Source organism: Marmota marmota, unplaced genomic scaffold (assembly GCF_001458135.2).
Source record: "Marmota marmota marmota unplaced genomic scaffold, marMar, whole genome shotgun sequence".
NCBI classification, from domain to species: domain Eukaryota; kingdom Metazoa; phylum Chordata; class Mammalia; order Rodentia; family Sciuridae; genus Marmota; species Marmota marmota.
In genome coordinates, this window is record NW_026000016.1 from 25,557,063 (window position 1) to 25,580,251 (window position 23,189).

The 23,189-nt window shown below is 34.2% G+C and overlaps 1 protein-coding gene across 2 annotated transcripts in view; it reads left to right on the forward strand.

The window, feature by feature from the left end:
- Positions 1–23,032, forward strand: part of Taf1a (TATA-box binding protein associated factor, RNA polymerase I subunit A) — a 26,743-nt gene extending 3,711 nt beyond the window's left edge. Inside the window, exons 2-10 of one of the 2 annotated variants that reach the window (XM_015483617.2) lie at positions 841–1,010; positions 4,956–5,069; positions 6,506–6,704; positions 12,112–12,242; positions 13,992–14,150; positions 17,839–17,905; positions 18,634–18,757; positions 20,469–20,623; positions 22,540–23,032. In XM_015483617.2, the coding sequence (XP_015339103.1) occupies positions 841–1,010; positions 4,956–5,069; positions 6,506–6,704; positions 12,112–12,242; positions 13,992–14,150; positions 17,839–17,905; positions 18,634–18,757; positions 20,469–20,623; positions 22,540–22,652 (1,232 nt within the window). In that variant the 3' untranslated portion in view covers positions 22,653–23,032. The remainder of the gene's footprint in view (positions 1–840; positions 1,011–4,955; positions 5,070–6,505; positions 6,705–12,111; positions 12,243–13,991; positions 14,151–17,838; positions 17,906–18,633; positions 18,758–20,468; positions 20,624–22,539) is intronic. The other variant, XM_048809335.1, reaches the window with a different exon arrangement.
- Positions 23,033–23,189: the final 157 nt, after the last annotated feature.

A 23,189-nucleotide genomic window follows, 5' to 3' on the forward strand; every position in this document is an offset into this window, starting at 1 on the left:
CCTTGCAGGCGCGGGCGGCGGCTCTGCCCTGCCCCTCCTACCACGCCTGCGGACCGCTGGGCCTGATCTGCAGGTTGGTCACAGGTCTGCTCACCCTGCGGGCATGGGTGGCGGTTCCGCTAACTATAGCTGTTTTAATTTTGTTTGCATTTAATATTATTGTGTTACTGGGAAATTGGTACTTAAAATATAAAAGCCCAGCTAGGTGAGGTGGCACATGCCTGTATTCTCAGATACTTAGGAGGCTGAGGCAGGAGGATGGCAAGTTTGAGATTCAGCCTAGGCAACTAAATTAGCAAGACCTGTCTAACAAAAAAAAAAGAAAGAAAGAAAGAAAGACTATAACAGCTCAGCAGTGGTAGAATACTCCTGGTTCAATCCCTAGTACTATAAAAATAAATAAGTTTATTTGGAATTTTCAGAATATTGGTGGATAATAAAGACTGTGCTTGCATAGGGTGACTGGTGATTTTTACCCATTCTAATTACCAGGGCTTGTGCTTTTGGGGATCTTATTGAGAGATTCTCCCCATTTCCTCCATGGGTTGTGCACTTGTTTTCTACTCTCTTGTTCAACAAATTGCTTAATGCCAAGATGAAAGGATGATTGAATGAGATTTGAAGGATCTGGTGACTGTAGTAGCCCAAGAATGTAATTTAGATTTTTAGAAATTTGCTAAAAAACAGTATGTGTGGAAGAGTTTGTTTCAAGTGAAGTTGACTTTGATACTTGGGGATGGACTGGGTCAAGTAATACCTACTGTTCTATTTATCAGAAATTAAGTTTTTGTAATAGTTGAATTGGAGTCACTGGGTGACCCTTATCCTTCATCTTTACAGTGACTGGAGGGAAAAAGAAGAAAGATTTTGCTCAGACAACAAGTGCTTGTTTAAATTTTATCCAAGAAGCTCTTCTGAAGCACGAGTGGCAGCAAGCTGCAGAGTATATGTACAGCTATTTGCAGACCTTGGAAGATTCAGACACCTACAAAAAGCAGGCTGCACCCGAGGTAAACAAAGTGTGAGTCTGCTGAAAGAAACAGCAGATTCCTGAAAGATTTTGCCTCTAGCTCCATTCACAATAGCTTTAGGGGGATTTCAAACTGAATTTACTAAAAGCTGCTAAAAGTAATGTTGGATGTAGAATTTATATCAAGACTAAAAATAGTCTTGATTTGTGCATTCTCAAATTTCCCAGTATTCATTCATTCCAATAATAATTCCTTCTTACCTTGTATTATTTTACCCTCTGTGTAGGGTAAAATTAACACCTTTGTAGATGAGATTAAGAAAAGAAAAGATCAAATGGGAATGGGTGAGCACATCACACAGGAGCCCTGATTACAGTGTTTTTTAGCAGAGGAGTGAATGAGGACTTAAGGTTTTAAAAGGTTCACTCTACATCATTAGACATTAGGAAAACAAAAATCATTTTAAAACCACAATAAGATATCACTTTAAAACCATCAGGATGACTAAAGTCAAAGAGACAACAAGGCAAGGGTGTAGAGAAGCTGGAACCCTCAACACCTTTCATCTACAAAGGTGTTAATTCTTTTTTTCATTAGAAATCATTTTAATTCCCACTTACTCCACAGGTTTTGCACCTGTTTTGCACTCTCGTTCAACAAAACTTGAAAGTTTTTTTCTCCAACCAGAGTGTTCTTTTTGTCTGTTTTTTAAATAGCTTTATGGAGACATTAGCACACCATACAATTCACTGACTTGTACAATTTAATATTTTAAATATTTTCACAGAGTTGTGCAAACATTAACCACAATCTAAATTTAGGACAGTTTCATCTTCTACAAAAAGAAAACCTGTACCTATTTGCAGTCTTTCCTCATTGCTTCTCCACTGACTCGTAGCCCCTGGAAGCTACTAATCTACTATTTTCTATGGTGGACATTTCATATAAATGGAATCTTATAATGTAATGGTCATTTGTGAATGATTTCTTTTACTTTGTAAAATGTTTTCAAGGTTCATTTATGTTGTAGTAAAAGTATTCGTGCTTTTTCCTTTTTATTGGCAAATGTTTTTTTATATGGACATACCACATTTTATATATCCATTCATCAGTTTGTTAGACATTTGGGTTGATAATACTTTTTGGTTATTGTGAATAATGCTTCTATAAATATTCATGCACAAGTGTTTGTATGTGGATGTTTGTTTTGATTTTTCTTGGGTATATTCCTAGAGTAGAATTTTAGATCATGTAGTAATTGTATTTAACTTCTCAAGAAACTACCAGACTATTTTCAAAAGTGACTCCACCATTTTATATTTCCATCAGTAATATTTGAGAGTTCCAACTTGTCTACATCCTTGCCTTAATGTCTCTTTTTGATTTTAGTCATCCTGGTGGTTTTAAAGTGATATCTTATCGTGGTTTTAAAATGATTTTTGTTTTCCTAATGTCTAATGATGTAGAGTAAACCTTTTAAAACCTTAAGTCCTCATTCACTCCTCTGCTGAAAACACTGTAATCAGGGTTCCTGTGTGATGTGTTCACCCATTCCCATTTGACCTTTTCTTTTCTTAATCTCATTTCCTGTTACTTGCTCACCTGTATTTTCTTTTCCAGTCTTACTAGCCTTGTTCTTATTAGAATAAGCCAGGCATATTCTGCCTCAATCTTTACCTTATTTATTTATTTATTTTACTTGGAAAGATCTTTCTTCAGCTATCATCATGTCTGCCCTTCTGTATGACCACTTTTCTGTGACCTCTCTGAGGTCTACCTTGATTATTTAAAATTACAACTGCATTTCTTGCTTTCTTATTCCTACTTTGTACTGGCACTCTTGATCTCCATGTCCTTCTCACTCTTTTCCAGTAACACTTGTTAATATAATTATGTTTTTTGTTTCTTGTGTGACTCTCCATATCAAATGTACATTTCTGAGGGAAGGGGTAAAACAGTGCCTGAAATAGTGCCTGGCATATACTGCTAAATTTGTTGAGTAAAAAGCAGTTTCTCCACAAATAACTTTACTTGACTATTTTAGGTGCTTTTACTAATATAGTAACCAGTGCATCAATCTAATGGAGCCAAAACCAAAAATACCAAATAGTACATTGATGCTACTTGGTGTGTGTGTGTGTGTGTGTGTGTATGTGTGTAAAAAGAAAATATAATTATTGACAAATTTTAATTTAGGGACTAAAGTTACATATATCTGTAAATCATTAGTAACGATTTACATTACAGAGAGGCATTATATACCTCTCTTTTGTCCAGATTTTGTTTTATAAAATGAAGAAATTAAATGAGTGGCTTCATTTAATTTACTTGTTTGAATCCTTTTGAACTACCTAGGGCATGTGTTGAAAATACAGATTCCATCAGTCACTGTGGAGTACAGCTGAAATCCCAAGCAGCTCGAGGCTGAGACAGGAGGATTGCAAGTTCAAGACCAACCTCAGCAACTTAGTGAAACCCTGTCTCTAAATAAAAAGGACTGGGGACTTAGATTAAGCACCCTGGGTTAAATACCCAATACTTCTCAAGAAAAACCCAAATAATAAATAAATATCTATCTATCACGTGTGCGCGCGCGCGCTCTCTCTCTCTCTCTCTCTCTCTCTCTCTATATATATATATATATATATACACACACACACACACACACACACACACACACACACATACATATGTACGTATGTATATTTATTTTTGGTACCCTACCCCTGGGGCTTTTAACCACTGGCTTAGCCATTTTTATGTTTTATTTTGAGACAAGGTCTCACTAAGTTGCTTAGGGCCTTGCCGAATGGCTGAGGCTGGCTTTGAACTCATGATCTCCTGCCTCAGCCTCCCAAGCTGCTGGGATTACGGGCATGGTGGCTTAGAATATTTATTTTTAATAGGTGCCCCAGGTAATTCTTATGACTGGGTTTAAGAACAACTGTAGATAACTATAGATAATGGATAATCTTTAAGTTTTTTGTTTTGTTTTTGTTTTGGTGGTGCTGGGGATGAAACCTAGTACCTGCCTTGCTAGGCAGTGCTTTTATCACTGTGCTACTCCCCAGCCCTCTGCAGGTTTCTTTAAGCTCCTCAATGCTACTTTTGATATTCTACAATGAAGTCTTGATCTGTTTTTGGTTTTTTGTTTGTTTGTTTGTTTGTTAGATGCAGATGGACAGAATGCCTTTATTTATTTTTTATGTGGTGCTGAGGATTGAACCCTGTGCCTCATGCATGGAAGGCAAGCGCTCTACCACTGAGCTGTAGCCCCAGCCCTGTTTTTTTTTTTTTTTTAATTGGGAATATGAAGTTATTGTACCAAACAACCAATGTGTGCCTTCTAGAAATAATTGACTTTGAAGTTCACTTTAAAGTTGGTATGGTTGAAGTACTTTAAATGGGGGTAAGAGAAATAGACATTTGCTTCCATGTAAAAAGAACTCCCAAGTTCTTTCACCAGGATTGGTGATCTGAAGAGAAAATATTTTTTATTAAAACTTGTTTATATTTGATGATAGTTCTTAAATTTGTGTTGTAAATATTGGAATAAATATACTCAATATTGATAAGATCTTAAGAAACTAGTCTGTTGCACTCACTTTGCTGAGAATAAAGATGAGGTTGAGACCAGTTAAGAAGCCAATATTACCAAAACCTAGTTTCTGACTTATTCTTCCTATACTAATTAAGTTTTATACTTAATGATATCTTAGCTGCCTCTTCCTCTTTTAGACTGCTAATCTAATAACAGCACTGTTTTACTTACCTAGAATTTAAAAACTAGTATGGAAAAGATTTTGTCATGTGAGATCTAACGTTAGTTTTACTGGGTAAAGTACGATAACATAGACAATTATGGTATCTAGGGAAAGGAATTTTAGGTTGTTTTTATATGTAATCAGAAAAACAAAACTTACAGGAAAAATAGAATAAAGGCAGGGTTGGACTTAAATTGGGTAATAATTTCTGCTTTGACAGGTTATTTGGAGGCTTGGAAGTGAAATTCTCTTTTATCACCCCAAAAGCAATGTGGAGACTTTCAATACCTTTGCTGACCGGATGAAAAATATTGGTGTCCTGAATTATGTAAAGGTAAGAATATAGACTTTGTGAACTTATATTTACAGTGTTCATATTGTTTTCTGAATTGTTTGTATCAGTGTAAAGTAAACAATAATGAAGAAAGGGTAAGATACTGGGATAAATAAGAAAGAAAGCAATGTTGTGCCAGCCATTCCTTAGTTTCTGATCATCTTCCATGTTGTCTGATGGGAAATACCTCCTGTTTGTTTATCTGGCTGCCAAAACCAGTCCATCAGATGTTGAAGTTGTGCTTCTGCTGTTTGCCCAAGTTTTAATTCCTATTTGCATGGAACCTTCTCTCCAAGTTAATATGTTTTATTAAAAGTATTACCAAAAGGGCTGAGACATTTCCAAGATTATCTCTCTCTCTCTCTCTTTTTTTTTTTAACTAACAGAGCACTTTTCAATAAAATTTTATAATTTGCTTTTAATTATTTTTCAAGGCCATAAGGTTTTACTGGAATACAGCCACACACATTCATTTCCATATTGTCAATAGCTGTTTTTTTAATGAAAATGAGTAATTATGAAGAAGTCATGTGCCATGCAAAGCCTAAAATATTTACTTTGTAGCTAGTTTTAAACTTTGTTTTGTTTTTACTTTTCCTGTTTTCTGGAATTTTAAATTGTGATTGTTTATAATGGAACATGCTATCTTAACCATTTTAAGTATACAGTTCTGTGGTATTAACTATATTCACCATGTTGTAAACTATCACCACTATTTCTAAAACATTTCCATCACTCCAAACAGAATCTTTATATTTATTAAACAAGAGTTCCCCATTTTCTACTCCTCCCCATGCTACTGACAGTCTCTAATATCTTTTCTGTTTTTATGAATATGCCCATTCTAGATGTTTTAGATAAGTGGAAGCATGCTCTTTCCTTTCCATTGAAATTGACATCATTCTCCAGCACTCCCTGTTAAGATGTTTTCTTTTGAGCTGATTTAATATATTTAAAATAGTTATATTATTGGTTGTCTACTGTAGCCCAAACTAGGAATTAGTAGTATGCAAAAGTTAAATCTCATTTAATTTTTTAAATTAAAATTAAATCTCATTTAATCCTAACAACACCCTTCTGAAGGATTAAGAATTGCCTCATAAAACAGGTGAGACAAAAGGACGAATAAGTTACTCAGATTTATTTAGCATTTAATTGGCATATGAGCCAGGACACTGTCTTCAAAACCCCTGTTTTTTGTTTTTTTCACTATTGTACTGTCTTCTCTTTGTAAGTTTACATAATTTAGCTTTCATTTATATAGTGTCATTTCATCTGTCTTTCTTCTTAGGTTGAAATTGTTGATGACAGGGACAGTGTCATATCTTTCGTATCCAATCAAGGACTTAGTCCATCATATATTTACTGTGTTTTTTTGAGTAATGGTTATCTTAATGACTTCAGTGACAGTGGGCTTTTTCTTATTACTGGTGCAGATCTCCTTACAACATGCATTGTACCTTATGCATCATGGAATGCTTGAGGATGCAAACAGAAATCTAAGTCAGGCAGAGACATGGAGATATGGTGAAAAATCGTCTTCTCAGGAAATATTAATCAACCTTGTTCAGGCCTACAAAGGGCTTTTGCAGTATTATACGTGGTCCAAAAAGAAAGCTGAATTGTCAAAGCTTGGTGAGTGAATATGAATAAATTATTTTCTTATGGTGAAGAGACTGAAGAGCAGAAGGGATCTTAAGGAGTAATCTAGTAATCCATCTACTGACTTCATTCAGACAAATTCTTGATCATCCTTTAAGATATTTCTGATATATCATAAAACTTCTTGGTCATAAATTAGATGATTCATTGCTAAATTCATGACCATTTTAATGATTTTTTAAATTTTGGTCAGAGGTAAACAGCTGGACCTCAGTGGTGAAAACACATTTTATTCAGTAGGTTAAGAGCTAAGCTCCATTGCAGTTTGTATAGAGGCGATTCAGTGTCTTAAATAGAAAAGGGGGCGGGATGACAGTGCCTTGAGTAGAGTAAGAAAAGTAAAAAATTCTAAAGAAGGGGGAAATAGTCCATGTGAAAACCCATCTGGATTTACTAACTGGGTTTATGCAAGTGAGGCATCTACTCTCCCACAGAGGTTAAGAGTCAGGAGCCCTATCTTTAGGAGTGTTGGCTAGAACAAACTAAATTCTTTAAGCAGCCTTGAGTATACCCTTTAAGGAGCCCTAAGGTCATCCTAGGGATATAGCCTCGCATTAGAAATTATCTTAGTGTTTCTTGGGGCTGGGGTTGTGGCTCAGTGGCAGAGCACTAGCCTCGCACATGTGAGACACTGGGTTCAATCCTCAGCACCACATAAAAATAAATAAAATGAAATAAAGATATTGCATCCATCTATAACTAAAAAATATTAAAAAAAAAAAAGAAAAGAAAAGAAATTATCTTAGTGTTTCTTAAAGTCTTAATAGGTAGACCAGGATTGGGGCATAGTCCAAAGAGGGACTAGGCTTAGAGGAGCTGGTTGGAGTTTGATCTAGGAGAAAGTCTTTGAATTTATGAGAAAGGTTATAAATTTTCTTTAGCAGCCATTATTGCATGTAATAAACTCTTCTTCTTGTGTGTTTAGAGTTTAGTTTGTTCCGTATTATTGTTCCCCAGAATAACATTTAAAGAATAGGGCAAGATAAAAAGTAATTTCTGTACAAAGGTTGTAATGCAATTTTTTTGATTTACTGGCCATACCAAAAATTGAGCACTCAGTTCTCAAGCTGAGTTCCCCTTCTCTTAACCCTTCTTTGGTGATATCATCCTCTCCTACTCCCAGATATACATTCTTTGAAGCTACATGATTCTCTGCACTTTTCTTTCCCTTGTGTAGTTTTCCTCCATATCTTCTCCAGAATTAAGTCTTTTCTATTTTCACATCCTTCTTCCCAATTTTAGCCCTGGTATTTATCACCTTATAGGTGATAAACACTATTTCCTTATTATCCTTATGTAGTAAGTAATATTTCCTTTGTCCCTAGGCATGTAGATTTCACCAATCTCAGTTCCCATCCTTCTTCTTGTATTACCTCTTCTTGTCTCCCAAGATTCTTCTGGAAGGCCCTAGTGTTAATCTTGTGACATTTTTGCAGTTTCTTCATCTATCATACCCTCTGTCCTTTAAGACTCTTTGAAACCTGCCCTGGCACCTGATTCATAATACTTTAAACCTTCTATATCAGCTGCCTGTTCAGCCTATGTCATTTGGCTTTTCATCTCTTGCTTTTTAATTGTTCTGAGTTTTTTCAGGTATATTTTATGCTGTATCTTTTTTAGATTAAGGCCGTCTTTTGATGTCACATGTTTGTCTTCTATTTCTTTTAACTTTGCTATCATTTCTGATATAATTTTCTTTTTTCCTCTATTTTAACCTTGCTATCATTTCTGGTATAAATTTTCCTTCTAAAAAGGCTTGTTGATATTAATTGATTAGGTGAGTTTTACAATCACTATTTACTTTTTTTTTATATACATGGTTAGAAAAAACTTGAGCAAATATTTGACTAAAGCAATTGGAATATGACATTTAGACTGTCACTCTCATGACTAGATTCAGTACTTTTATGCAGCTGACATTTTGTTCTCTGGCTACAAGAGATGAAGATGAGATACTGTATGGAGCAATATGGAGTCCATATTGGTTCACTTAGAAAAGAATATCAACACCTGTTTTTATTGTGGTATTATGTTGTGCTTCTACTAGTTATAGCTGTTTAAACCTTAAGGTTATGAAATATAATGTAGACAAGAAAAACATATGAAATAAATGAGTGCTGTAATGCATAAGTTTAAAGTTGCATCCCTCTAACTATTATCCAGATTAAGGAACACAGCATTGCTGTCACCTTAATGTAAAAGTTTTCTATATGTGCTTTCCTGATCATACTTCATCCCATTCTGTATCACGAAAATCATTGTAAGGTCTTTTAGGGTTTTCATTCTCTTGCTTTTCTTTAAATGGTAAACAAAATTAGTTTTGCTTATGTATGAATTTCTTGCCTATATATAAATTTTTTATTGTGTTTATTTTTTGGGCCTTGTATATTTTATTCAACATTGGTTTTTAAGACAATTGTATTGTTGAATGTAACTCTAGTTTATTTTTACTGCTATAAAACATATATGTTATCACACTAATTATTCCTTCTGTTATTGATGGCCTTTAGTGTATTATAGTTTAATGCTGCTTTGAGATTAACCCCTCATAAGCATGCATTGCTAGGAGTAGAATTGTCATAGAGTATATGCATCTTTGTCACTGTATGAAATACCTTAGGAAGCTAACTTTACAAAGAGAAAAGGTTTAGTTCATAGTTTTGGAGATTCAGTGTCCAAGATTGGGTGGCTCTACAGTAGGTAGGAGCAAGTGGTCACATCTTGAATATGAGTGCCAAGGAAAAGGAGGGTGGAGCCAGGCTCTTTCTGTTCTAACAATCCTCTTGTCAGAACACAGGAGGTTACATGAGAATTAACCTGAGGACCTGAGGACCTCCCACAAAGCTCCATCCCCCACTGTTTTCATCTCCCATAGCACCACACTGAGGCCCAAGCCAGTTATCATAGTGTGTCTTTGGGCAACAAAAACCATGGCAATATATAATATGCTAAACTCTTTCCTAAGTAGTACCAATTTATATTCCACTGGTAATCTGATTAGGGTTTTCTTTTGTCAGTATGTTCCTTAACATTTGTTAATTTCAGAATTTTTTTATATCTGCTAGTTTATTGGGTATAGTGGTCTCATATTTTTTAAGAAAATAATAGCTTTATTGAAAATTGAGAATATAGTTTATATGCCACATAAATATACCCACATAAAGCATATAGTTTTTAATATATTCATAGAGTTGCCCAGTAATCATCACCACCATTAAAGTTGGAACATTTTCATCACCCCAGAAAGAAACCCTGAACTCTCCATTTCTTCATAAGCTTCTAGGCAACCACTAATCTACTTTCTGTCTTTAGAGATTTATGTATTCTGGGAATCTCATGCAAGTGGAACCATCTATACAATATGTGCTCACTTAGCATAATGATTTTAAGGTTGCAAGTAACTGTATTTCTTTCCTTTTTGTTGTTGAATAACATGCCATTGTATCCGCATTTAACCATTCCACGTTTATCAATTGATAGACATTTGGGTGGTTTCTACTTTTTGAATAATATTGCTGTGAATATTTATGTACAGTTTTATTTTTCTTGAATATGTTCCTAAGAGTGAGATTTCTGGATTATATAACTATGTTTAACCTTTGGAAGGAGCACTAGATTGTTTTCCAAAATAGCTGCACTATTTTAAATTACCACCATTATCAATGGAAGGGTACTAAAGTCCATGGTATCTGTGGTTTTGATTTGCATTTCTATAGGGACTAATTATGTTGAGCTCTTTTCATGTGCCTGTGAGTCATTTGTATGCCTTTGGAGAAATTTATATTTATATCTTTTGCATATACTTTGATTAAACCATTAATTTTTAGTTATTGGGTCATGAGTTCTTTATATATTCTAGACAGAAGTCTCTTAATAGATAGACTTAATAGAAGTCTCTTAATAGGAGATATTTTCTCCTATTCTGTAGGTTGCCTTTTTGCTTTCTTGCTGATGTCCTTTGAAACACACAATTTTTTTTATTTATTTTGATGAAGTCCAATTATGTGTTTTTGCTTTTGTTGCTTGTGGTTTTGTTGGCATATCCAAGAAACCATTGCCCACTTCAAGGACACAAAGATTTTCACTTAACAAGAGTTTTATAATTTTAACTCTAGCATTTAGGTCTTTAATCTATTTTGAGTTAATTCTTGTGTGTGATATGAGTTAGGAAACAATCTAACTAAATTATTATGCATGTGAATGTCCAGTTGTGCCAACATAGTTGTTGAAAACAAGTATTTTCTTACTGAATTGTCTTGGTACCCTTCTTGAAAATCAGATACCATAAACATGAAGGTGTTGTTTCTGTACACTCAATTTTCTGTCATTGATCTATGTATTTTCGTCCTTACACCTATATCATACTGTCTTGCTTACTGTAGCTTTGTAATGAATTTGTAAAGTCATGGTATGAATCTTCCAACTTTGTTCTTTTTAAAAATTTTTTTATTCTATTCTCAGTCCCTGGGATTTTCATATAAATTATAGTTAGCTTGTCCATTTATACAAAAAGATTACTTGGCGCTTTTGATAGGAATTATAGGACTCTGTAGACTAGTTTAACAATAGTAGTCTTCCAACCTGTGTATCTGAGGTGTCTTTATATTTATTTGGGTCTTTTGAAATTTGTTTCAACAATATTACTTTTCAAATGGAACTTTTCATCTCTTGTAAAACTTACACCTTTTATTTTTAGTTTTTGATGCTTTTACAAATGGCATTGTTTTCCTAATTTCATTGTTTGCTTCTTCATTGTAAATTCATTCTTTGTATTTATCTTGTACCTGGCAACATTGATGAATTCATTTATTAATTCTAATAAATTTTTAATGGAATTTTAGAATTTTATAGACAGAAAATATAGTTTTCCTTTTCAGTCTAGATGTCTTTTCTATAATTTGCTGTAAGCCCTAGCTAAAACCTCCAGTATAATGAATAGAAATAGTGATAGGGGACATTCTTATCTTGTTCTTGATTTTAGGGAAAAAAAGCATCCAATCTTTCACTATTAAATTTTATGTTTACTGTGGGTTTTTCATAGATACTGTTTAATCAGATTGTGGAAAGTTCCTAGATTGTCGATGGTCGCAAGATGATCATGTGGTTTTTGTTCTTTGGTCTACTGATTTGGTTTAGATCAGTAGATCTTTATTTACATTAATAGATTTTCAGTTGTTAAGCCAACCTTGCATTCCTAGAATAGATCCCACTTGAGCATGATGTATTATTCTTTTAACAATAGCTCAGTTTACTATTGTCTTAACAGAAGTTCTCAATACTAAACAACTTTTCTCTCTCTTTTTTGTTTTTTTATGATGCTGGGGATTGAACTCTGGGCCTTCACCAAATGACTTTAAAAAATTTTTTTATCTTCGGGCAGATGAAAATGATTATGCATACAGTTCAGCAACCCAAAGTATGCTCAGTGACAGCTGGAAGACATCTGTAAATATTTGTGGATTGATTAAAACTCCTGGAGTTTGGGACCCTTTTGTGAAGAGTTATGTAGAGGTAAGTAGACTTTTCATAAAATTGTATTGGTTTTATTTTTGTCTTAAGCCTATGCAGAGATTGCATGCCTAATTATCTTTATTGATCAGGAGGAAATTTAATGGAGAAAATTGTAAATCTGGGCTGGGGATGTGGCTCAAGCGGTAGCATGCTCGCCTGGCATGCGTGCGGCCCGGGTTCGATCCTCAACACCACATACAAACAAAGATGTTGTGTCCGCCGAAAACTAAATAATAAATATTAAAAAATTCTCTCTCAAAAAAAAAAAAAAGAAAATTGTAAATCTAACTAAATAAATAGAAAAAGAGTATGGCATATTTCTTTCTTGGTCTAAATAATTTTGGGTTTTTTGGGGGAGGAGGTGGTGGCAGGTACCAGGGATTGAACTCAGGGACACTCAACCACTGAGCCACATCCCCAGTTCTTTTTTGTATTTAGAGACAGGGTCTCACTGAATTGCTAACACCTCGCTTTTGCTGAGGCTGGCTTTGAACTCTGTCCTGCCTCAGCCTCCCAAGCTGCTGGGATTGCTGGTGTGCATCACTGCACCTGGCATTTTGTTTATTAATAAGCTGTTGATGTTACTTTTTTTTTTTTTTTCATTACTGGATAAACTATCTGGGCCTTCACCAAATGACTGATCACCAAATGGTGATCAAGATGAAGCCCGAAAGATAGCCAAATATCTACAAAGAAAATAACAATATAATTGTGTCTGTTCTGTATTATTCTTGTTGAGCTTAAAAGCTGAAAGATCTTTTATGATTTGGTGGGATATAAAAAGAAGTGAACAAAAAATCTGAAACCAGGTCACAATATATGAGATGAAGAGTAATGGCTTTTAGAAAGTTTATGAAGATTCTCTCTCATCTCACAGTCATTGTAAAAAGGCCATTTGTGGGCAGTGGTTATAGCTCAGTGGTAGAGTGCTTGCTCAGCATGTGTGAGGTACTGGGTTCGATCCTCAGCACCACATTAAAAAAAATAGTAAATATATAAAATAATGGTATTGTGTCTACAGCTAAAAATTCTTTTTTTAAAAAAGTCATTTGTCAGAGGGCTTTGATACTGAACAATAGGAATAAATTTTCAAAATAAATCGTTCTTTGAAAGTTTGAGTACTTAAAGTGCTGAATATGAAAAGATGGAAACAAAATGGAAGAAGCTATAATTGTTATGCACTCTTTTGTGACTGAAGTTATAGGTGGGGCACTGAGGTTATTAGGCATCATATTTTCTTCATTAATATTTTTGCTATGAAGCTGTGTGAGATGGGATTACACTCCTGTAATTCTAGCAGCTCGGGAGGCTGAGGCAGGAGGATCACAAGTTCAAAGCAGCCTCAGCAAAAGCGAGGTGTGAAGCAACTCTGTGAGACCCTGTCTCTAAATAAAATACAAAATAGGGATGGGGATGTGGCTCAGTGGTCGAGTTCCCCTGAGTTCGATCCCTGTCCCCCCACCCCCAAATTATATATATTCTTGCTTTGAGGACATGAATTTCTTATAGGAATAGTTCTTATGTTGAAATTACTATATTTTTTTCAGTAAAAAAATAGCATAAGGAAAAATGAACTTTATAGTCCTCTATTTTAAGGTGATTTTTTTTCATAGATGATGTAATATATATGCTAGTGGAAGCATGTTCCTTCTGTGGTACTATTTGTCAATTTTGTACTCAGCAGTAAAGTTGTGTAATCTTTTGTATCTTATAAAATTCAGCTAAGATAGTATAACTTATTTTATATAGATGTTGGAATTCTATGGTGATCAAGATGAAGCCCGAAAGATACTTACTAATTATGCTTATGATGAAAAGTTCCCATCAAATCCAAATGCCCATATATACTTATACAATTTTCTAAAGAAGGAAAAGGCACCAAGAGCGAAACTATTAAGTGTGCTTAAGGTATAGATTTTTTATTTCACTATTTGAACAGTTTTGGGGGTTTATGTTCAAACATTTCGGGGTTATTGTTTTCTAACTTTTTATATTATAGCACTCATAGAAAATGACATTGTATGAATGGTATGCTGAGGTATACAGAGAAAGTTGCTCCCTCTGCAGGCTCTAGGAAGACACTCTACTTCTACTGAGGAGAGAGGATCTATGTTTTAGAAACCCTTTGCCACTCTGGTTGGAGAATTCTGCATTTTTTTTTTTTTTAAATCAACGATTGAAATTTAACTTACATATAGTAAGTGTACTTATTGCAAGCATATGCTTGGATGTTTTAACATATATCCATGTCACTTTCATAATAATATGATATAAAGCATTGCTGTCACTCCCAAAAGTTCTTTATTTCACAACCCGTTACCCACATATTCCTGCCTTCAGGCAGTCACTGGTCTGCTTTTTGAAATCATGGATTAATTTTATCTTTTCTGGATTTTCATATGAATGTAATCTTAGTTTTATACTTTTTTTTGTTTGTGTGTGGGGGGTCTGGCTTCTCTTACTCAGCATATTGTTGAGTTTTTGCCATGATGTTGTATTAGCAATTTATTAATGCTGAGCAATACTTCATTTTTATACATTAAATTTTTGATGAACATTTGGCTTTTTGACTGTTACGAATAATGTTGCTAAGAACATTCGTGTATTTCTGTGAGTGCACATATATTTTTGTTTTTCTTGGGTAGCTGTGTAATTGCTGAGTAAGGAAAATAGATATTTAACTTCTTAAGAAACCATCTGCTGTGTTTTGAAGTGATTGTACCATTAACATTCCCACCATCTATGTTTCAGAGTTCAGCTTCTCTACATCCTGTCCAACATTTGATATTGTTTGATATTCTAGATTTTGGGGGGGTTATAGTCATTTTAGTTATGTCTGTTTTACATTTCTACCAGCAATTCATGAGGTTTTTGGTTTTTCTACATTGTTGCCAACTCTTAACTTTTTTTCATTTTGATAGTAGCTATTCTAGAGTATTGTATTCCAGTAGTGTGGTGTCTCATAATAATGGCTTGTGATGCTAGGACATCTTTTTATGGCCATTTATCATCTTTGTAGAGATGTCTATTCCAAGTATTCAAGTCCTTTGCCCTTTTTTGAATTGGATTGTTTGGTTTTGGAGTATTGAATTGTAGAAATTTGTGTGTCGGGATTAAGCACAGGGCCTCAAATATACTACGGGTGCTGTAAACTGCACCCCCATCTCCTATAGTAGTCCTTTATATATTTAGTGGTCAGTTTTTAATCTGCTGTTTTAGAGGAGAAAGAAGAAAGGTTCTTTTCAGCCTATACAGATGACTAACAGAAATTCTTATCTGTTAGTCTTCTTTTAAAAGTCAATTAGGAAATCAGTAGGGTGAACATTTATTCTTAAGACAAGATAGACTTAGGGAGAAATGCTGTTTTCCTTTTGAGAAGTACAGTATTGGGATCTAAGAGCTCAAATTGTTGGGTTTAATAGCAGATTTGGTATAACAAAAGAGAGGGTTAGTGTAATGTGTAGAAAAAGCAGCCTAAAGGACAGAGCAAAAAGGGTGGAGAGTGCAAAAAAGATTGTATTGGGGGCTGGGTTTGTGGCTCAGTGGTAGAGCGCTTGCCTAGCATATATGAGGCACTGGGTTCAATCCTCAGCATCACATAAATATAAAATAAAGACATTGTGCCAACCTAAAACTAAAAATACTAAAAAAATAAAAATAAAAAGATTGTATTGGGGACTTGGTGAAAATGTCTGATACCTTTAATTGGAGTCTTGGAGGAGGCAGAAAATGGGACAAAAACGAATAATAATAAATATATATATATATATATATATGAACAGTTAATGGCTAAGAATTTTCTAAAGTTGATGGAGAAATTTTTTTAAAAAAATATTTATTTATTTTGTTATATATGACAGCAGAATGCATTTTAATTCATATTACACATATAAAGCAGGATTTTCATGTCTCTGGTTGTACACAAAGTAGAGTCACACCATTTGTGTCTTCATACATGTACTTAGGGTAATGATGTCCATCTCATTCCTCCGCCTTTCTTACCCCCATACTCCCTCCCTTCCCTTCCCCTCCCCTTGCCCTATCTAAAGTTCCTCCATTCCTCCCATGCTCCCCCCACCCCTCCCTGTTATGGATCAACATCCTCATATCAAAGAAAACATTTGGCATTTGTTTTTTTGAGATTGGCTTACTTTTGAGATTAGCATGATGTTCTCCAACTCCATCCATTTACCTGCAAATGCCATAATTTTATTCTCTCTTAATGCTGAGTGATATTCCATTGTGTGTGTGTGTATATACCACATTTTCTTTATCCATTCATCTACTGAAGGGCATTTATCTTGGTTCCACAATGTAGCTAATTGTGAATTGTGCTACTATAAACATTGATGTGACTGTGTCTCTATAGTATACTGTAATCGGAGTCTTGGAAAAGGCAGAAAATGGGTATAAACCAAAGAGTGGGATATAGCTGGGTCAAATGGTGGTTCCATTCCCAGTTTTCCTAGGAATCTTCCTGATGGAGAAATTTTATAATTCTGATGGTCTTTTATTTGATCTGGGTACTGGTCACCTGGGTGTGTTAAATTTTGTGAGGATTTATTCAATGTCATAGGACTTATACCTTTCTAGTACATATATTTCAATAAAAAGTTAAAACTAAGTGACTTGAGCCGTATACAATGTGATTTTGGTAGGAACCAAGTTTTAATAATATTCTCTGATACTGGTATGTTGATCTTTATTATTGAACATGGTTGATTGATCTTTTACAAATTATTAAGAGAAGTTAACAAACTATTTTTTGTTTTGTTGGGAATTATTTCATTTTAAGTTCAAAGTACCTTGGAAAGTAGACAGTGAATTTGTTTAGTATTATGTGTATTGAAATGAGAAATAATTTAAAATTTGGGGGTTTTGTATATTCATAAAAATAGTCCTTGTTTTCAGAGAGAAAAACCTTTAAATTTGTTCCTGTTGTGTAGAAGAATTGCTAAATTGTGGGCTGGGGTTGTGGCTCAAGTGATAGAGTGCTTGCCTAGCATGTGTGAGGCACTGGGTTCGATCCTCAGCACTACATAAAAAAAGATATTGTATCCACCTAAAACAAAAAATACTTTAAAACAATTGTTAAATTGTTTACCCAAATAACTTTAGGGTACTGTGTTCCTAAGTCCAGTCTCCAAAATTGTTGCCCCTTTTTGAATTTTTGTTTTATGTATTATATAAAGGCATTTCACAATATTTTATATGTAGTGTGTATATAAAACTTTGTAATCTGTGATCTCTTCTGATCAGTATTTTCTGTGTGATTTCTCCCCCCCCCCACAGTCCTTGCTTCTGAAAATAAATTATTTTAAGTGTGGTAAATATTGTAGCTATGTATAAGATGCAAATTAAGAATTCTCCCCATCTGTTTCCTCCGATAATCTTGTCTGTCATGTTAGCAGGATTTTTATTTAAAAAAATTATTTACAGAGAATACTTTTTATACCCAAGTTAAAATTGGATAAAAGCAAAATATCTTTTAAATCCTTGATTAACTTACTGAGAGTATATTTGAGAGCTTTATTTGAACATAAGCTGAAATTTGAGAAATGTCTTTGTATAAATTACAAGATTATTTTTTTTCCAGAATTTGTATCAGATTGTACCCTTGCATAGACTGATGTTAGAATTCCATATGTTACTTAGAAAATCAGGTAAACAAGTTTTTGTTTTCTGCCTCTTTGTACAGATAAGCTATAGTCAAGGAATTAACCAATTATGTCCCAGTGGCCAAATTGACCCCATGCCTGTATTTATAAATCAAGTTCCATTAGAACTTATTTATTTATGTATTTTCTATAGCTGCTTTTGCACTATAATGGCAGAACTAGTGGTTGTAATAGAGACTAGTATAGCTAAAATATTTATTATCTGACCCTTTACAGAAGTTTGACTACTGCTATAGAACGTCAGTTCTGAATTGGAAAAAGAAAATTGCCTTCAATTTATGTAATTTCACTTTGTTTTAATGCCTCCTGGGCTTCAGTATAGAAAATAACATGCTTCTTAGATGAAAATCAGTCCACTAATCCAAATAAATCGGTGCAAAGATTGCATCGGTTTTTTACCTAAGGGAAGAGAATGTTCCAAAGATGGGAAAATAGGGCAGGGACTTTAACCCATGTTCTCCATAGTATATGAATTAGTGCATATAGTCAATATAGGGATCAAACTGAACACTTGGACCTCATTAGCATGTTTGATATTATTGAGCGTTCTTCTGATTTATTTCAGGAGTATGAGCATAATGAATTGTTTTAAACCATTAACCAAACTAGAAGGCTTACATAATTCATTTTCATCAGCTATACATACCTTTTTAGCTTTATGCACTTCTTCAATCAATACCTTATTTAAACCTGAACTGTTATGAATGTTGCAGAAAAAGAAGAACTCCGTAAATTGGGGTTGAAAGTATTGTTTGGAGTCCTGAATTTTGCTGGATGCACTAAGAACATAACTGCATGGAAATATTTGGCTAGATATCTGAGACAGCTCTTAATGGAGTGAGTAATAAACACAACATTTATTTGCTTGTATTTTTGGATTTCTTCAGCTCTTTTCTTCTGAGTGTCAGAAGCTAGAAAATACAAAGTCACAAACTTAACATACAACAATTCTCTCCAGATACTGTGTACTATCAAATACTACATCTTGTAAGTCCATTGTGAGCTGGATATGTAAAACTTTACCTATTTTTTTGGCAGAATAAAGGATATCACAAAATTGTTTATATATTAATTTTAGTTGTATAAGGTACCAAGGGTAAGTGGAAACTTGTTTCAGACTTAAACTGATCTTGGGGAAAAAATGTATATCTTAGTCTATTTGGGTTTCTGTAACAAAATGTCATAATTTGGGTGGCTTTTATATAACAAATTTATTTTCACAAGTTCTGGAGGCTAGGAAGTCCAAAGTGAAGGTACCAGCAGATTCATTGTCTGATAAAGAACAAGATTCTCAGTTCATAGAGGGTTCCTTCTCCCTATGTCCTCACATGGTGGAAGGGAGCAAGGCAATTGCCTGGGGCTTCTCCTAAAAGATCACTAATTTAGGTCATGATTCATCTCCACATGTCCTAATTATTTCCAGTGGTGATTAGGTTTTTTTTTTTTATATTCATTATTTTTTAGTTATAGGTGTACACAATATCTTTATTTTATTTTTATGTGGTGCTAAGGATCGAACCCAGTGCCCCACACAAGCTAGGCAAACTCTCTACCTCTGAGCCACAACCCCAGCCTGTGATTAGGTTTTAACATGAATTTTTGTGGAGGGTGGGCAAGCATTCAGATTGATCGTACACTCAATGTAAACTCCTTTCAAATATAAAGGACTGTTTAAACCCCTGCTAAACCATAGGACTTTTTTTTTTTTTTTTGCAGGGGAGGGGTTTGCCAGGGATTGAACTCAGGGGGCACTTGACCACTGAATCACATCCCCAGTCCTATTCTGTATATTATTTAGAGAGAAAGTCTCTCACCTAGTTGCTTATTGCTATCTTCCTGCCTCAGCCTCTGAGCCGCTGGGATTACAGGGGTGCGTCACCGCACCCAGCAACCATAGGGCTTTTGAAAGCCAAGAAACATAATGTTTGCTTTTTAAATTTCTAGAAGTTTTGCCACAGGAGACATACAGGTGCTAAATAAGTATATCCTCAAATTATTGATGAACATTTAGCATTATTGCTCTTCAGCTGTGAGATCCATGTATTTATGTATTTTATAATAATGTCATTTTAATTAAATTTTGGTAGCATATAATTTAAGGTTTTAAAGTAACTTTCAAATAATTATGATAGCATTTATTGAACGTTTGCTGTGTACCAGATACTGTAAAAGGAGCTTTATGTGAAACCTGCTATTACTACTGGACTAGTTTAGTCCTAATAACAATGCCATGAAATAAGTATCATTTTTATCCTCAAGGAAATTGAGAATCAGAGAGGTTAAGCAACCTGCTCAAGATCAATAGTAAATGGGATATCTGAAATTTAAAGGATTTTTACTTCAGAATCACTGCATCACTTTACTGTAATGAACTGGCTATTTAGTTAAGAGGAAATTAGAATGTGGAGATCAAAGAGAATTAAAAAGTATTTGATTTTATGTTATTGCTGATGTTAGTCTAGAAATAGCTTCCTATAGCTAAAATCAAATTCTAATGTACAGATTTGTCCCCATCACTGACCTTCCCTTTTGACATTTTTGTTTTTAGGAATCGTCTTGCGTGGGTTCAAGAAGAATGGAATTCCAGGAAAAGCTGGTGGCCAACCTTTCACTTCAGCTACTTTTGGGCAAAAAGTGATTGGAAGGAAGATACAGATTTGACCTGTGAGAAAGCTTTTATAGCTGGAATACTGTTAGGAAAAGGTACATTTTTGTTTTCTTTTAATTTTATCTTTTGAATATGACCATTCTTTCATTGTAGAGCTTATCTAGTGTGGTCCATAAGGATTCTGGATGCTCAAGAAATAATTGTTGAGCTGGGTGTGCATGCCTGTAGTCCCAATGGCTCTGGAGGCTGAGACAGGAGGATTGCAAGTTCAAAGCCCTCCTCGGCAAAAGCGAGATACTAAGCTACTCAGTGAGGCCTTGTCTCTAAATAAAATACAAAAATAGGGATGAGTATGTGGCTCAGTGGTTGAGTATCCCTGCATTCAATCAACAGTACCCCCCCAAACAACAACAACAAAAATAAATGAAGAGTGGATCATGAGTTGGGAACTGGTAATGTGCTTATAAGGAATCCCCTAGGGTTAGAAACAGTGCTTTCATGTTGTTGATAGTGATTATTTCTCATGCTCTGACTTGGGTGTTGTTGGGGGCATTAAGATGCACCATGCAAGACTGTTTCACAATCACTGACTGCTTGGCCTTGTTGCATAGGTTTACTGAGACTGTCTACTAATCAAGAATGTTCTTTCATACCTCATTGTTCTTTAATAGATCTGTATTATATACACTTAAATGTTCCTGTAAGGAGAAAAATTCTCCTTAAGAATACCTCCCATTAACTTGTCAAATAGTCCTCTTAAAAGGAATGAGAAATTGATTGTTTCTTTATGGAATATTTTGGCCAATAAAATTTGTACTGGCTTTGTACCACTGAAATATTAAAGTTAGCCAGTACTGAAATGAAACTGCTACAAAATGTACAGAAATGATGTGTATGATAACAACTAGTAAGATATATTTTGCTAGGGAGTTTAAGGTGTCCTAAAGAGATTCTTCAGTTCACTTTGGATTATGGTTTGTATTGTTTTCAACAGTGTATCCTTAATATATGTTTCAGATGGTTATTAAAATTAATAAAATACTAGTTTTATAGGAAGAAAGTGCTTTAGAAAGTAATTTTAAAATGGCTTTTTAATACATGGATGACAAGGAACATAAATGTTATTTAGATTGTTATCTTCTACTTTATGAATTTGGAATCCAAAGACCTAGACTAACTTTCTCATTCTCTACTCGTCATGTGACTTGGGTCAAGCAATTAACCTTTGGGATTGTCCAAAGGGATTTGGACACTGGGATTGTCCTTTGTGAAATATCAAGTGAACATCACATCAAAGGGCTTTATGAATTCTGAAGTTGTCTAGGAATATCAGGTGTTGTTATGCCTGAAAATGGGCACATCTCTCCTGTCTGGGTGTTAGTGTGGAGAGAGTGAATCTATTCAAAAGCTGAGCTTTTTTTTCCCTCTTGTTCTGGTTATCATCATTACACCACAGTACTCAAATTCTGATTGTGGTCTGCTTTTGCTTTGTGCTTAGAATGGGGTATGTTAGCTTTCTTCCCATGCTATATGAGAAACAAGATGGGCCCTTGCTCTGTGGAGGGACCTTTTCTGATTGAAATTCAGCTATTTGGTTGCTTTGCTAGTTAAGCTCTCTAGTGGATTTACAAAGAGGTGTATTTTGTAGTTTGTTTACCTTTTTCTGACTGTGATAAATGCCTCTTTTGCTGACTTAGAAGCTAAAGTTGAGAGGAAAGTAGTACTAATTTGATCTTGGAGAATGTTCCTTTAATGTACGAATATACATAATAATGTGTATATCACTATAGGGTTTGGGGAAGGAGAAGGAAAAAAGCTAAAATATATGCCTTAATTATAATGGATCAAAAACATCTTTGTGAAGTAATACATTTCATTGGTGGCAGCTCTTAGAATATGTGTGGGCCATACTGGTATATATAGAGTTGAAGCAAAAATTTCAGACTATACACATGTACTTTAAAAATGTGGATGATAAGTATTAAAATTTTTTGCTCATTTTATTTTTTAGGTTGTAGATATTTTCGGTATATTTTAAAACAAGATCATCAAGTGTTAAAGAAGAAAATTAAGCGGATGAAGAAATCAGTGAAAAAATACAGTATTGTAAATCCAGGCGTCTGATATTAAATTTTAGTTATTTCACAGTTGTAGCCACACTGTAGTAGCAGTAGATTGTTACTAAATGTATTTATTTGATAGTTTAAGAAAGTATGACTATAGAAAGTATTTATATGACTATAGAAAGTATTTTTGTATTTCCTTTTACTATAAGTTATAACTAGAAAAATAATGCCTCTGCCTTTGTTCCTTGTAAATATATATACACACACATATTTTCTTTTTTTTTGTAATGTAAAATAAAACGTTTTTTATGGAATGATTCTCCGAGTGAAAAAATAAATATGTTTAATTAGAGAATATAGCTCTGTAGCAGTTATTATTTGCAGATAACTTGCCTCTTGCTGTTATGTAATAAAATACAACTAGTGGTGCAAAATGAATTTTTGTTTTTTAAAACTCTAAATTTACCCATGTTAGATTTACCACGATGAAGAAAAATATTAGTGATGAGTTCTGTTGAATTTTGGAAAGAGAGATGGATTTTAGGAAGTGACTCTTTTTTTTTTTTTTTTTTTTTTTTTTTTTTTTTTTTTTTAA